Raw genomic sequence first — 15,015 nt, 5'->3', positions numbered from 1 at the left:
ACCTTCATCTAGCAGTTAACATAATACTACCTATATGAGCCAGTTAACTTGAGGGTTCTGTAATCTTCATGTATTCATCGATCACTTAAACAAACTTTAGGGTTGGTCCTGACTAAAATTATTGGCTTAATGAAAGACGTAACGACCTTAGAGAAGACAAAAACCTAAGGGCATAAGTGGCCTTTTATACCTTATCCCTCGCCAACGCCTAAGAAATTTTTTATAAATAAATCAAACGCAGCGTTAAGTCTGTCTTTTCGACTCGACTCATCATCATCTCTGCTTGGAAAAAAATGGCTTGTAAAACGATATTGCGTTCCGTATTCGTATCGGAATCACGGCGGACTTCGGGCGCTAGTAGATGCTTCTTCCTCCCTCCTTCTCCAGTATCAGTTCCAATCCATGGTTTGTTCCCGGCGCCGAAGAGTCTATGTTTCAGTGGTTTCGCGTCTGCTCCCGAGCGGGCTACTCGGCTTAATTGCAGCCATAACGATCAATCTGATCAAGGTCCGCCTCAAGAAGCTGTTCTCAAGGCGATTTCAGGTCCCGCTCGCGCCTACGTTAATTTCTTCATTTGAGTTATTTTTGTTCTTTTACCCGAAATGGATTTTTTGATTATCGGATGCGATATGTTTGGATCTGTGATGAAATAGGGAATCGTATTTGTTGATTCGACTGACGCACTCGCTGCTATTTTGCTCGATTATTCCAGATTTCAAAAACTGTTCTGTTTTGTCGATTTAGCTAATCCTACTACACTTGTGGTTTATTCACTAGATTTTTAACTATATCAAGCTTGAATGGTGAAAGAAACAGATGATGTTAATGTCACGAGTACTAGTTTACTGATTGATACTTTTGTTTCCCCTGTTTTTTTTTTTTTTTTTGGTGATGGGATGCAGAAGTGTCAAAGACTGATGGGAGGGTTGGTAAAACTACTAATATGATTATTGGAGGCACTGTGGCTGATGATTCTGCTAAAGACTGGCTAGAACTTGACCAAAAGGTATCCCCATGCAGATATCTTATTCATGTCGGTTTCTTGTAGAGTTTACTGGTTTTTATGAAGGCCCTGTAAAATTTGAAGAAGTAGGTGGATATTTGCTGACCTCAAGGCTGGCGTTTTACTTGCCAGGTCAATACATACCCGACAGAAAGAGGGTTTACTGCTATTGGTACTGGTGGCGATGACTTTGTGCATGCTATGGTTGTTGCTGTTGAATCTGTTATTGAACGACAAATTCCAGAGGTAATTTGTTTTTCTTTTTCATAGTATCAAGATTTTTTGGTTAATATTGGAGTTCCTGATATTCGATCTGTAATGGGAAACCTGGTAGCTCAAATAGTTACAATATTTTCCTATATAGAGTCATGGTGGTAGTAGATACATAGTATACCCCTTATAAAACGCAACAGACTCCTTACTGTTACATCAATCTTTTGGTTTAGTGTTCGCTTCTTTAGCATATAGAAGACATCAGGCGTTTCAGTACTGTGTCTGTCGTGGACCTGAAATGAAGTATTTAGTAGGTGAAATCATTAAAATTGGCCGGTTGGGGGGTATGATTTTTTATCCGTTTGAAGTCACTTAAGTAATTGGTTAGGGAATCCAAACTTTGTAATTATTAGAAGAAAACATATTATTTTTGTGCTGTGAACTTTTATTTTATTATGATTTGCTTCAATCAGTGCTGGCACAAAAAGCTCTGCTACTGTCGTCTTGATAATTACAAGTATAACATGTATTATGTACCCTACTTTGCTTTGCTTACATATGTTCTCTTGCTTTGGTCTATACTTAGTCTTGTACATTATTAGCTGCTAAAATGTTTATTCCTTTATATTGTTATGTTTGGGTGTAAGAATCAGATAAGAGTATCTTTTTATGTAATGTCTTTCAACCAATATTTGCATACCGAGAACACGAGAATCCTACTAATGCTGCAAATTTGTTTTTGCCCCCATCAAAGGATTGTGTAAAGCAGACGTTATCAAGCAAAGGCAAATATGTGTCAGTGAATATTGGCCCTATCCGAGTTGTCTCTAGCGAACAGGTTTTCCCCTTTTCCCTCTCTCTCTCACACACATGCACATATGAAAAGTCATTTGGGTAAGGCAAAAGAGGCATAGAGAATCAAACCTTCTTTACATAGAGGATGAGAGAAAGTTAGGAGTTGAAGATTGATGTGATGAGAACTTGTGTTGTTTGGTTTGACAGGTTCAAGCTGTGTATAATGCAATGAGGAGAGACGAAAGAATGAAATACTTCTTGTAGGTTTGAAGTGTAGAATCACGGGTCTCTGTTCTCTTCTCCATTGCTACTATGTAAATTATGCAGTGTAAGGCCATCATTAATTATTATTTTTGCTTATCTACACCAACTACGTCATCCTTTATCTGTTAAGACAGTTTTTAGAAAAATGTCTTATGCATATGGGAGAAATTAGTCGATCATATTTAAAATGGCTTAGATGCAAATAAAGATAAAGCTTTTAAAAAGTAATAGTTGTTTTAGGTGGGAGATAATCCTCTGTATCTCTCTGAAATAGAGTTGGAGTTGATTCTAAGATTAATGCCCAGAGAGGTGTAGCTTCTATTACAAGTGAGGGGCCAGAATCCAGAAAATAAATAGATGCCGAATGACTGACTGATGAACTCGTCGACTCTAATCCAATCTTGTTTGGATACAGAAACGTAGACTATCAATATATTATAATGATGTAATTAGTAGTTACATAACTTGAAAATCTATTATTTAATGTGGAGAAGCATATTGAGGTGACCCTTAGAGTGTATTTCATAATGATGAAAAGTTGTTTTGAACTGATCTACTGTAGATGTTACTCTTGTCTCACTGGTTGGAGGGTGTCTCACATAGCTACTTAGTCTAATTATGGTATTGATAATACAAAGATGGGGATTATTGGGTAAGAGGGGCTTATCTTGAATCTTTTAATCTTGAAATTAGGTTAAGTGGCACTGTTGGCCAACTAAAAGCAACCCCAAATATACTCAATAATGACACTCATAATCTCTCGCCCTCTGGCGATTCCTTTATTGGGTTAGGAATTACAAAATTCTTCAAGGAATTAATGATACTAACTTGCTTACAAAGTTAGAAACATACACGAATTTTGTAATATAAACCCTACCAAAATCGCCACTTTTCAATCATTTCATTCACTCACACACGCATAACACATAACATTATAACCATACATACACACATATATACATACATCTTTGAGCTGAGGGAAAGAGATGAAAGATCGGATGGAGCGATTTGTGATATTGCCGTTTTCGTTGGGGTGTTCAACGCAATCCAGCGTCGCCGTGGTCACTACTCATCAACATAAGAAACAAAACCAACTCATTAAAAGTACCTACTTCTTACACCACGTACGTCGTCGTCCTTTTTATTTTTCCTTCTCTGAATAATCTTTTTGTGTTTTGGTTTTCAAAGGAAGAGAAGAGAGTGATGAAAATGGCTCACTTAAAAAAGAATACACAAAAATGGACAACAACGGTGTCGGTGCTAATACCTCAGATGGTATGTATCTTCAAAATGATTCGAAGCTTCAAAAGTTTCTCTCATTTTGTCATTTTCACGTGCTGTACGTTTTCCACTCTCTTTCTCTTTAATTCTGAATGATCTTTTGTTCCTTTTTTTGGTTCTACAAGAAAGAGAAGAAAGTGATGAAAATGGCTCATTCAAAAAAGAATACACAAAGATGGACAACAACGGTGCAAATATATCAGATGGTATCTACAGAATTATCCGAAGCTTCAAAAGTTTCTCTCACTTTTTCATTCGTAGGTTCCTTTTTCTTTTTCTTTAATTTCTTCTTATTGGTAAAACTGGAAACCATTTTTTACCTTTGACATTGGACAGAAACTAATTATAATTATCTCCACTTTTTTTTATGTTTTTGCATGCTAATTACATTTTGGGTTACCATAAACTCATTTGTCTTATGATTGATTGTTTAAGTAAGGGCCAAAGTGAACCAAATAAGCATTTTACGTTTTGAGTAGTTATTTCCCCAATCAATTGGCATGCTTGCTGTCGGCATACATTTTGTGCATTAGTCAATCATAGATTTTTTTTTGTAATTAATTTTAAAGTGTTTTTTAAGTTTATTCTTTTAAGATTTAGAATAAAAACAAATAATAGTCGGATATGTTATTTTGTCCTTAATTTAAACATGGGAGAATTGAAAAGTAATAGATTGATCATCATCATTTTATGAATGTACTGACTGACGACACACTATGTGACCAGGTTACGAAGAAGAGACGAAAGAGAGAGAGGCAGAGATGGAGATAGGGTTTCCAACGGACGTGAAACACCTGAGCCACATCGGAGTAGATGGAACTATGACCACTTTTGACAACTCCTCCTCCTCATCTTTTCCATTCTCCGGTTTTCAACTCACCACCGTCTGATATTTTTTCACATGCATCTTTTTACTAAAATCAATGACATTTATTTCTTTTAATAGTTTCCCCCTAGTTGTAAGAAACATCTTATTCCGGTTGCAAAGTAAATATACCTCAAAGCTCTAAAAAGTAAAAAGTCTATTCAATAATGAACTCTTACCGACTTCATCTTTCAATTTTGGTAATCTTTGTTCCTCTCTTCAGTCTTCACCATTCATGCAAATTATAACTTTTCATTTTTGTAACGGTAAAATTACAAACATTTTTCCTTAACTAACGCAAAAAAAAAAAAAAAAAAAAAAACCTTTGCTCAACTTGAAAATAAAAAAAGAGGAATTAAAAAAAAAGGTCACACTACTACTACAGTAACAAAAGAGGAATAAAGGAACAAAATTAAAATTGAATTTGGGGGAGAGAGGATGGAAAAGGAGCAGCTCATCGTCATCCGATTCCCCTGAAGCGATTATGCTGTTATTGTCTCACTCTCCCTCTTGCTCTTAGTCATCAGCCTTCTTCTTCTCCGATCGTCAACCTCCGGAGAGCTTTCTTCGGCGGTCTCTTCTCTGTTTTCTACCTTGAGGTTTCTTCTTCTCTTATATACTTTCCCCAAATTCTTTGGAATACGTTTTCTCCTTAGATTTAGGATTTTATTCGTTACTTATTTCTTCTTACAATCTAGCTTAATTTTAGAAAGAGATCAATTACGATTGTTGAATCAACTGAAACTGTACTTCATGGTCTTAGGTATAGAAAGAGGAATTTGCTAGAATGGCGGAATCGTTTTTTTTGGCTGTGGTGTGATGTCCTTTGTTTGCTCTTATCTCATTGTTACTGTAACTTAAGAAAGCAAAAGACGTCCTTATTAGTCTTAGGTTTTTGTTAATCAAGCGAATCGGAATTGGATTGTTGCATCCAACACTTTTTTTGCTTCTAATTACTTTGGTTAGTTAGATGAATTTATTTATTGTTTGAGAGGGACCATTTTTGCTTTCATTGAAAAAACTTAGCTGAGGGGGACCGTGATTGGGATCGAAACCTAACTTACTGTCTCATTTTGTTAGTTCAATCTTTATTGCTGGAGATCAAAGAGGTTTGCTTCCTTCATTTGCTTAAGCTTTTGGTGTCTTTTTCTTTGCACGTATACTTTATAATTCAATGTGTAAATTTGTAGACCACAATAGCGAGCTTTTTTGGTTTTTGAGGACGTTAGTTATGAAACTTTCTACAAGTACAAAGGATGAATGAATGGGTAGGGAAGGGGTTTTGGAGTAATGATGGCTATAGGTTTAATGACTCGTTATCGTCTGTGTTTCTTAACAAGTTGTTGGTAGTTCTGGGCAATCTCATTGGAGGAATCTGTGGGTCCTGTTGAATAAATGCCACTTAGTTTTTGTGTGATCGTCTCTTCTTCTCTTAAAAATGATTTTGGCTTTCATTTACAATCCCTAGTTCTGCAAGTTTATCTGTTATTTCAGTTTTTTGTTGCTCTGGCTTTTTGGTGGTAGGCCTATGAAATTAACCCACATCTTGAATGGACTGCAACATGGTATCTTCATCCCAGTGGGACTGGGAGAATTTGATCATGTCCAATCCGTCAAAGTCTGAAAATGAGAAAAAACAGCAATCTACCGAGTGGGAATTTGAAAAAGGTGAAGGGATTGAATCTATAATTCCAGATTTCTTAGGCTTTGAGAGAGTCAGTAGTGGCTCCGCCACCAGTTTCTGGAACACTGCTGTATCGAAAAGCTCACAGTCGACCTCTATCAACTCATCATCTACCGAGGTCAAACAATGCAAGCTTGCATCACAAAGTTCCCCTGGAGATTCTTGCAGCAACATAGATTTTGCCCAGGTGAAGGCATCCACTGCTCTTGAGGTATCTGTTGCCTCAGCTGAATCAGATCTTTGTTTAAAACTAGGAAAGCGGACATACTCTGAAGAATTTTGGGGTAGAAACAATAATGACATTTCAGCGGTTTCCATGAAGTTGTTGACTCCATCTGTGGTTGCTCGGAAGAAATCCAAATCGTGTGGTCAAAGCATGCAAGTCCCGCGTTGCCAAATTGATGGCTGTGACCTGGATCTCTCATCTGCTAAGGATTATCATCGTAAGCATAGAGTCTGCGAAAAGCATTCAAAGTTCCCAAAAGTTACCGTGAGAGGCATAGAACTTCGATTCTGCCAACAATGTAGCAGGTAAAACCATGATTACCGTTCAGACCCGTGGTTATGCTCTGGCTTCGGTTAGTTCTTAAGTTTCATTTTTGTTACTTTAAAGTTCCCATTCAGTAGAGGATTGATTTCTTTTCTATTGTTCAGGTTCCATGCTGTCTCTGAGTTTGATGAGAAGAAGCGAAGCTGCCGCAAACGTCTTTCTCATCATAATGCAAGGCGTCGCAAGCCACAAGGCTTATATCCACTGAATCCAGAAAGGGTGTACGGTAAGAACCGACACCACAAATTTATATAATCAATGTTTCCTCAGGATCTTTCCATGTGTCTATTCTATCTTTCTCTATTCTCTCTCACACACACAACACTTCATATCAAGGTAATCTAATATGAGATGTTTACTTTTGCAGATCGGAGACAGCATACAAGTATGTTGTGGAATGGGTTGTCCCTTAACACGAGATCTGAAGAAACTTATGCATGGGGTACCACTTGCGAGACAAAGCCTACACAGATGGAAAGCGGCTTTACCCTGAGCTTCCAGAGAGGTAATGGCTCTGAGGAGCAGCTGTTTGCTAGTAGCAGCCGCTCTTTCTCTGTGTTTCAAACCTCGGGCGGGTTATCAGCAGGGAAACACAACATTCAACTTCCGGACAAAGGTTGATATCTTCACTTCTTTACTGGTCACCTAGTATATGTTTGTGCATGTTTGCTGATGGATCGGCCTTTTGTAGATCTCTGTCGTTGAATCTGAGTTATATGTTTTGGCAGATCTGGGAGAATGCTCAGGAGGCCTCCATGAGACTCAGGATTTCCACAGTGCTCTCTCTCTTCTGTCAACCTCTTCGGATCCACGCGGGACCAAACACAATCCCATGGTCGAACCACAGCCAATATTTGGCACTTTCCCTACTCATTTCATATGAATAAGTAAGGAACACGAAGTCCCTCCATTATAAGTCAGGTTTCCTCCGATGGAGTTTCTTTTCGAAGAATAAAATAAAAGCGTGTGTAACGTTTATTGCTCTAGCTAAACCAGTCACTCGGTTGGCTTAGCTTTTCTTGTACTTTTCCAAACTTAATATGTCAACTTCTTCCTGGATCCGTTTGTATGCCACCTTCGTTACTCTGTAAGGCTTGTCTACGACTATTTTAAGACTAGTTAAGAGGTCATTCAGGTTTGTAATATTATTTTACTTCTTTGCATTGTGAAGACAGCGAGAATTATGCAAGATAACTTTCTGATTTGTGGGTTTTAGAGGAATTATTTCAATAAATGATGCATCTTGTGACAAACCTGAACATTATTTCTGGTGTACATATTGGCGAAAGAGATTCATTCGACTACACAAGAAGTGTCACTACTGAGCTCCAGGATTTGGTTATAGAACAATTGAAAAATAAAGTGAACGTTGGATATCATGAGGAATAGACAGAGCCCTTAAAGAATGGAGAGCCATGTATACTCAAATGAGTACTTTTGTGGAAGTTGCACCAGTAAATAAAAAGTTGAAAGAAAAATCTTGCAGATACCTCTTTTGAAACACTTGGTAAGCACTTTTATATCCATGCTCTTTGATACTTCACTTCTTATGGTGCTTTCCATACTGTTGGAGTTTCAAGTCTGAAACTTTAAAGTGGGAAGAAAGTCTGATTACAAAAAGACATCTGCTTGATTTTTGTACTGTGAAAGTTCTTGTATTGGTGGTGCCTAGCCTTTTGTCTCCTCCATTTTGTCAACAAGTTCCTCTCTAAAGCTGTTATAGCAAAAGCGACAACAACTTCTCACAGACCACTTGGTGACAATATACATTAATTTCAATCCTTGTCGTCTTTTTCTTTTCTAATTTTCAACATCAATTTCATTAAGCACATGGTTCTCTCTCTTTCAACTTACAACACCCTTCCTCAGGCTTTTCGTCGTTTTGAGTCTCTCTCCAAATGAAATTGAAATTTAATTTTGGTCCCCTTCACTAGTTTTGTACTTATACCTCTCCAACTTGTCATCTTTCAACTTTTTCTTTCTTCTCACTCATTGATCATTCAATAGCCTTTCAACAATCACAATAATAGGTGTCTTTTCAATTTGGCTTTTAATCTCTTCCCACTTCTCATTGTCTTTTCCTTTTCTATGAATGTCTCTCTTTTCTTTTCTTTTTTTCTTTTTATTGGTCTCAAACTAGATTTTATGAATAATTTTTACCCTCCAACAGTGAAGAAATGGTTTAACAAGTACATCAAAGAGGCTACAATGGCCAAAGAAACCGAGGCTACAAAATGTCAAGCGGAAAACATGAAAGATTCGGATAGGAGGAGCATGCATAACACTTCAGCAACTAAAGTTTGAGACAACAATAGTACTAAAACGTGAGATGAGGCTTTGGAAATCAGAGAGCCACTCGGTTATCTACTTCCCTGAAATGTTGCATCCACTAGTGTAAAGATGTTTACCTAAACTAACCTGAATTTGATAATGGCCCTTAGAAACCTCAACACTCTGTTCATTTCGATGTTATATGAACTCTGATCTGTTGCTTACGATACTAACAGTAAGGGTTGTTTAGTTCAAAAGATTTTACCAACCCAAGGCCAACTTGAGCATTAATATTTTCCACACTTTCAATATGAGGACAAGATTTGTCTCCACGAAATTGGATCTTAAGGTGAGAAAAGTGAATTCTTTCAGATTGAATAAAGAAATATACTTTTCAAAGAGATATGACTCTGTTTTAAGGGCGCGGTACAAAAATTAACGATTATATATAGTCGCCTAAGTTTGGCATTCTACCAGGATCCAGGATGAAGTTGTTTACATAGTTTTGGAAAAGTATACACCAACAGAATAACAGGTTTACAAATTTCACATTACTTAACTCATCGATTTGGTACAACATCATATGAAAAGGGTAGAGAAAGTGGATGCGCATGTGGTTGAGCCAGGGGATCCGAAGAGGTTGACAGAAGAGAGAGAGCACGGTGGAAATCTTGAGATTCATGGAGGACCCCTGAGTATTCTCCCACACCTGCCATAATATTTAACCCAAATTTCTTAAAAAGGACTAGCTATAAAATCACCAGAGATCAACTCCATCCATATACTAAAGGACTAATGAAGAACTGCAAAAATACCAACCTTCGCCATGAAGTTGGAACTTGGACTTCCCAACTGAAAACCCGCCTGAGGTTTGAAATGTAGAGAAAGAGCGACTGCTACTAGCAACCAACTGCTCCTCAGAGCCATTACCTCTCTGGAAGCTCAACGTGAAGCCGCTTTCCGTCTGTGTAGGTTTTGTATCATAAGTGGTACCCCATTCGTACAAATCTTCAGATCTTGTGTTAAGGGACAATCCTTTCCACAACATATTTGTTTGCTGTCTTCGATCTACACGTTACATTAGATTTCCATGAAATGATGTTGTGTGTGTGTGATAAGATAGACAGACGGAAAGATCCTGAGGAAACATTGATTTTATCAAGTTTTGATGTAGGTTCTTACCATACACCCTCTCTGGATTCATTGAAAATACTCCTTGTGGCTTGCGACGCCTCGCATTGTGATGAGAAAGACGTTTTCGGCAGCTTCGTTTCTTCTCATCAAATTCAGAGACGGCATGGAACCTATTACAAATAGAAAAGTCATCAGTTCGCTACTGTCTAATATTAATAGGGCATGTAAAAGTAAGTTTTGGACAACTAGACTGAAAAGGCACTCAACATTAACAGAAATGCAACTTAAGAATGAGCTTGAGGCCAGAGCATAACCACCGGCCTGACCTGTGAACATGGTCTTACCTGCTACATTGTTGGCAGAATCGACGTTCTAGGCCACTCACGGTAACTTTTGGGCACTTTGAATGCTTTTCACAGACTCGATGCTTACGATGATAATCCTTAGCAGATGAGAGATCCAGGTCACAGCCATCAATTTGGCAACGCGGGACTTGCATGCTCTGACCACACGATTTGGATTTCTTCCGAGCAACAACAGATGGAGTCAAAAACTTCACAGAAACCGCTGGAATGTCATTATTGTTTCTACCCCAAAATTCTTCAGAGTACGTCCGCTTTCCTAGTTTTAAACAAAGATCTGATTCAGCTGAGGCAACAGATGCCTCCAGAGCAGTGGATGCCTTGGCCTGGACAAAATCTATGTTGTTGCAAGAATCTCCAGGGGAACTTTCTGATGCAGGAGGCTTGCACCGTTTGACATTGGGAGATGATGAGTTGGTAGAGGTTGACTGTGAGCTTTTCGACACAGCAGTGTGCCAGAAACTGGTGGCAGAGCCACTACTGACTCTCTCGAAGCCTAAGAAATCTGGAACTATAGACTCAATTCCATCACCTTTTTCAGTTTCCCAGTCAGTAGATAGCTGCTTGCTATCGTTTTCAGTCCTTGACGGATTTGACATGATCAAATTCTCCCAGTCCCACTGAAACGGAGATATCATGTTACAGTCCATTCAAGATATGGGTTGATTTCATAGACCTACGGCAACAAAGCCAAAGTAACAAAATCCTGCAACAACCACAAGTTTGCAGCGATAATCAGATAAGAAAAAAAAGACTAGACAATCCTATAATAAAAAACTGTGGCTAGCCAAACAGATACCCTCAACTAACCAATACCACAAGATAGAAGTGAAAAAAAATTCTTGAGAATATCAAGAACCAAACACAGGGGTCATGAGCGTTTATTGCTCCCACTTTAATGATTTAACTTTGAGGAAGAAAGATTTTTCTATGTTTCACCCAGACCAGCAAAAAGGGTTAAGAGGAAGGGTATTCCTTTTCCTCTTGTGCTCTCCATCACACAAAAACTAAGTGGCATTTATTGAATTGGTCCCACACTCCACAAAAAATCACATTGCCCAGCAAACTTGACAAGAGAAGAAACACACGATCTACTACACATACTGTAACTGCAAACTCTTTCAATAACCCACCAATTCCTCCTTTGTACTTACAGAAAGAGGGGTTCCCTAACTAACTTGAAGTCTAAAAAGCTTACAACTTTACACATTGAATTAACTATAGTCAAACAAAACGGCACCAAGATAAGCCATTAGAAGGATCTATCTATCTATCCCCAGCAATAAAGACTGGACGACAAAAATGTGACAGTGAATTAGGTTTGGATCCCAATCAAAGTCCCCCTATACTAACTAGCTAGCTAGGGTAGTAATACAATGAAAGCTAGTGGTCCCCCAAAACCAATAAAATTCATCAAACTAACCCAAGAGATGATTTTTGTTTTTATAAAAAAAAAAACAAACTTTATCAATGTTACAATCAAACTCGCCTAGTAAAATACCACAGACATTAGAGAGCTTGACACAGCAAAAACATGAGAAAACAATTTCTCAATACCTAGACGGCTAGACCATTCACCTTGAACTAATTTCATTGATTCATCGATCTCTCTCTCTCTATCTCTCTCTCTAGTCTAGGACCTGAACTATAAAGGTTAAAACTTTAAGATGAATAACCATAAAAAGACGCCCAAATCTCAAGGAAAAAAGAAATTTAGTTTTTCAATCATTTAGGGGGAAGTAAGAGTAGAAACCTCAAGTAGGAAACAGAGACGAGACGGCCGAAGAAATCTCAGGTGGTCGATGATCGGAGAAGAGGGTTTTGACTAAAAGATACAGTGAAGGGGAAGAGACACCAAAATCGCCTCAGGAGAAATCGAATGAGAACAGAGAGAAGAAGCTCACGAGAGTCTTTTCCTTTTCTTCTTCCTTTGGTTTTTTTTTCTTTTTAATTATTTCTTTCATTTTCTCTTTGCTTTTTTGTCTTTCATTTTTTTTCTTTTTTTTTGTGTCTTTTTTTTTTTGTCTGCTAAACTAATACTGTAGTATTAAAATATAATGTTCTTATCACAAAAATTTATCGACAGAGGTTTAAATGTTTAATTGTAGTATATTGCAAACAGACAACAAAATGATGAATGATGACTTGTAAGTTGTAACTAATTCTAGGCTCTAGCTAGAGTAGCTCCGCAAATAAAATATGAAGTAACATATTGTAAATCCTGATCCTACCAATTTTTTTTTTTATAAAGAACAGATGTAAAATGACTTTGTCAGAAATGTTAGATAGGAGCTTTTTTAACTTTGGGGAAGTTGTTTAGCTAGCGTACACGAAAACCATTTCATATTGGGGGACAGAGAGAAAAAGAACCTAGAATGAACTGAATTCAACATTTAAGGCTTCATTAGTGGTGCAAACAAGATTTTAATTAATTTTTTCATTCGTTTGAATAAGGGATATGAGAATTTATTGTATGCAATTTCTTTCATTGTAAATTAGATTTTTAATGTTGGGATATTTCCGGTGTTTCAATCAAACAAGAAAGCTTAGTTTACATTCTTAGCGGCCAAATTAAACATGTTAAACAGCCGCAATTTATATGTTTCAGCATCTTTAACTAATTTCAAAAAGTCGTCAACTACTGTATTTTTCATTCGTTTTTAGTATTAGTACTAGTCTACTTACTACATACCATTCAATTTTACATTCGTGCAAGTTTTGAAATTCTATAAAACCTCTCTATTACTACTTTCACAAAGTACACAAAATACACTAGTAGTATTGGGTTTGCCTAACTCCAAAGAGTCTCCCCAACTTCTAACCGTGTTACATTAAACACCAGATCATGTTCCAATCAGGCAAAATCATCCTCCCCACACAACACTGTCTTAAACGGTCCGTAACACACCAATTAAGGTTCTTTTGGTTGGGGACTTGGGATTATTTATATCTATTGATTGACCCTCAAAAAAAAAGGAAAAAAAAAAAAATCGTGCTTTGACTTTTGGAACACGTCGGCGAGATTTTCAGTACTTGTGTCTGAAATTTTTTTTGTCCCCAATTGAGTCTGTCACTTTCTCGAGCCTTCGCAAACTTTTCTACAAAAAAATCACAAACAACAATCCAATGATCGATGGACACGTAGATATCACACGTCTCGGTACCCAATCATAAACTGGATGTGACAATTCACGCTGTGAGAATAGCACGACTGAATCTTCCTTTTTAGGTGGTGAAAACACACAAGTTAAAAAAATAAAGGATTAATATTGAATAAAAAAAAAAAAAAAAAGAGAAAAAGTTATAACACCAAAAAAAAAAAAAAAGAACAGAGGTGAAAGTGTTGTTGGTTCGGCTCGTGATCTTTCAATTTCAATTCCCTTTGCTCCTCCAGCGTAATCATGGTATGGCTGCGGTTCTCGATCTTTGTCCTTAATGGTTTGTTTTGTCAGATTGAATCACGGGGCCTTCGTTTTATTTTTTTCCTCGAGATTCATGTTTTTAATTGGTTAAAAATTATGTTTCCGATCTGATTTAGTATATGTGGATTTTGATCTTACTCTGTGTTTTTGAATTTTGAATAATGAGTGATTTCGCATCAGACGAACCTTTTGATCTATACTTGAGTCGGATTAGCTGAGTTGTTTATCTACATTATGTGTATTTGTGTTAGCTTTGATTTTAGATATGCATGGCTAAATCTGTCCCCATGATTCTCTTGTAAATTGCATAAATACATGAATCATGATACGGTACCCAAACCAGAGTCTGATTTTGGATATCCTCCTCGGATCTATCTATATATAAAGATGATTGATTAATGAGAATGGTGTGGTTGGTTTGATAATTTTGGTGTTGCAGACAACCTCAAAGAGACTCGCAGACAGGAAGATTGAGAAATTCGACAAGAACATATTAAAAAGAGGTTTCGTTCCTGAGACCACCACCAAGAAGGGCAAGGACTACCCTGTTGGCCCCATCCTTCTCGGCTTCTTCGTCTTCGTTGTCATTGGTTCTTGTGAGTTCTTCTTCTTCCTTCTTCTTCTTATTCCAATTCCTTTAACTTTCTACTTGTTCAAAAGTTACTACTCTATCTTTACTTGAGGGCATCACCATAGCATGTGTCTGAATTTGGATATTGGTCTCCAGATTGGTATTGGGTTCTACAATGTCTTCTTTTTTATACGACACTAGTAACAAGCATTGTCTGGATATCTGAATCATTTGATTAGCTAAGTCCTAAGTGTATTTAAATGCTTCTATGTCCACTAACCTTGTGTATATGGCTTTGTTACAGCTCTCTTCCAGATAATCAGGACTGCAACTAGCGGAGGCATGGCTTAAACCAAATAGCATTTAAGCTGGAAGAAGCAGTTTTCAAAATGTAGAATCTTCTTCCCTCTGTGTCCTCTCTTTTCCTCCCCTTATACTGTAGAATGTGTCACCTTTCTCTTTACTATATACATATCATGTAATGAAGAATATTTTCCATTTAAGTTATTATATCAGACGTTTCAAGTTAAGATGCCACCGTTGTCATGCTTTTGTTCGCTTGGTACGCCACACAGCCACAGAGGGTTAAAAGAAGTTATA

At 37.3% G+C, this 15,015-nt stretch overlaps 5 protein-coding genes across 11 annotated transcripts; 4 read left to right on the top strand and 1 right to left on the bottom strand.

Annotated features, from left to right (window-relative positions):
- Positions 1 to 98: 98 nt before the first annotated feature.
- LOC147946792 (uncharacterized) lies at positions 99 to 2,421 on the top strand. The gene is made up of 5 exons (XM_087508858.1): positions 99 to 543; positions 903 to 1,006; positions 1,136 to 1,249; positions 1,971 to 2,054; positions 2,219 to 2,421. The coding sequence occupies exons 1-5, from the start codon at positions 294 to 296 to the stop codon at positions 2,273 to 2,275; spliced, it is 609 nt and encodes a 202-aa protein (XP_087364984.1). The 5' UTR covers positions 99 to 293; the 3' UTR covers positions 2,276 to 2,421.
- A 94-nt stretch (positions 2,422 to 2,515) lies between these two features.
- Positions 2,516 to 4,576, top strand: LOC147946791 (CRIB domain-containing protein RIC2-like). 2 transcript variants are annotated; one of them, XM_087508859.1, is made up of 4 exons: positions 2,516 to 3,379; positions 3,464 to 3,550; positions 3,682 to 3,813; positions 4,283 to 4,576. In XM_087508859.1, the coding sequence occupies exons 1-4, from the start codon at positions 3,262 to 3,264 to the stop codon at positions 4,444 to 4,446; spliced, it is 501 nt and encodes a 166-aa protein (XP_087364985.1). In that variant the 5' UTR covers positions 2,516 to 3,261; the 3' UTR covers positions 4,447 to 4,576. The 2 variants fall into 2 exon arrangements, with proteins under 2 accessions (XP_087364985.1, XP_087364986.1); XM_087508860.1 differs by having other exon boundaries at positions 3,026 to 3,379; positions 3,682 to 3,762.
- Positions 4,577 to 4,681: 105 nt separating this feature from the next.
- LOC104776784 (squamosa promoter-binding-like protein 10) lies at positions 4,682 to 7,857 on the top strand. 3 transcript variants are annotated; one of them, XM_087508856.1, is made up of 6 exons: positions 4,712 to 5,020; positions 5,946 to 6,316; positions 6,428 to 6,636; positions 6,760 to 6,881; positions 7,023 to 7,271; positions 7,384 to 7,857. In XM_087508856.1, the coding sequence occupies exons 2-6, from the start codon at positions 5,972 to 5,974 to the stop codon at positions 7,536 to 7,538; spliced, it is 1,080 nt and encodes a 359-aa protein (XP_087364982.1). In that variant the 5' UTR covers positions 4,712 to 5,020; positions 5,946 to 5,971; the 3' UTR covers positions 7,539 to 7,857. The 3 variants fall into 3 exon arrangements, with proteins under 3 accessions (XP_087364981.1, XP_087364982.1, XP_087364983.1); XM_087508855.1 differs by having other exon boundaries at positions 4,682 to 5,020; positions 5,946 to 6,636; XM_087508857.1 differs by having other exon boundaries at positions 4,847 to 6,316.
- A 1,489-nt stretch (positions 7,858 to 9,346) lies between these two features.
- LOC104776783 (squamosa promoter-binding-like protein 11) lies at positions 9,347 to 12,492 on the bottom strand. 4 transcript variants are annotated; one of them, XM_010500910.3, is made up of 5 exons: positions 12,176 to 12,492; positions 10,405 to 11,128; positions 10,109 to 10,230; positions 9,746 to 9,994; positions 9,347 to 9,635 (listed from the first exon to the last, which is right to left on the bottom strand). In XM_010500910.3, exons 2-5 carry the CDS (start codon positions 11,070 to 11,072, stop codon positions 9,487 to 9,489), a joined length of 1,188 nt encoding a protein of 395 aa, XP_010499212.1. In that variant the 5' UTR covers positions 11,073 to 11,128; positions 12,176 to 12,492; the 3' UTR covers positions 9,347 to 9,486. The 4 variants fall into 4 exon arrangements, with proteins under 4 accessions (XP_010499212.1, XP_010499210.1, XP_010499211.1 ...); XM_010500908.3 differs by lacking the exon at positions 12,176 to 12,492 and adding an exon at positions 11,233 to 11,663; XM_010500909.3 differs by lacking the exon at positions 12,176 to 12,492 and adding an exon at positions 11,222 to 11,660.
- Positions 12,493 to 13,653: 1,161 nt separating this feature from the next.
- Positions 13,654 to 14,945, top strand: LOC104776782 (uncharacterized). Its single transcript, XM_019243681.2, has 3 exons — positions 13,654 to 13,826; positions 14,284 to 14,440; positions 14,720 to 14,945. The coding sequence occupies exons 1-3, from the start codon at positions 13,824 to 13,826 to the stop codon at positions 14,764 to 14,766; spliced, it is 207 nt and encodes a 68-aa protein (XP_019099226.1). The 5' UTR covers positions 13,654 to 13,823; the 3' UTR covers positions 14,767 to 14,945.
- The last annotated feature ends 70 nt before the right edge of the window (positions 14,946 to 15,015 follow it).

The sequence above is a fragment of the Camelina sativa genome, chromosome 3, assembly GCF_030686135.1.
Source record: "Camelina sativa cultivar CO46 ecotype springtype chromosome 3, ASM3068613v1".
NCBI lineage: Eukaryota > Viridiplantae > Streptophyta > Magnoliopsida > Brassicales > Brassicaceae > Camelina > Camelina sativa.
Note: the sequence above shows the minus strand (reverse complement) of the source record. Positions and strands in the feature narration are given on the sequence as shown.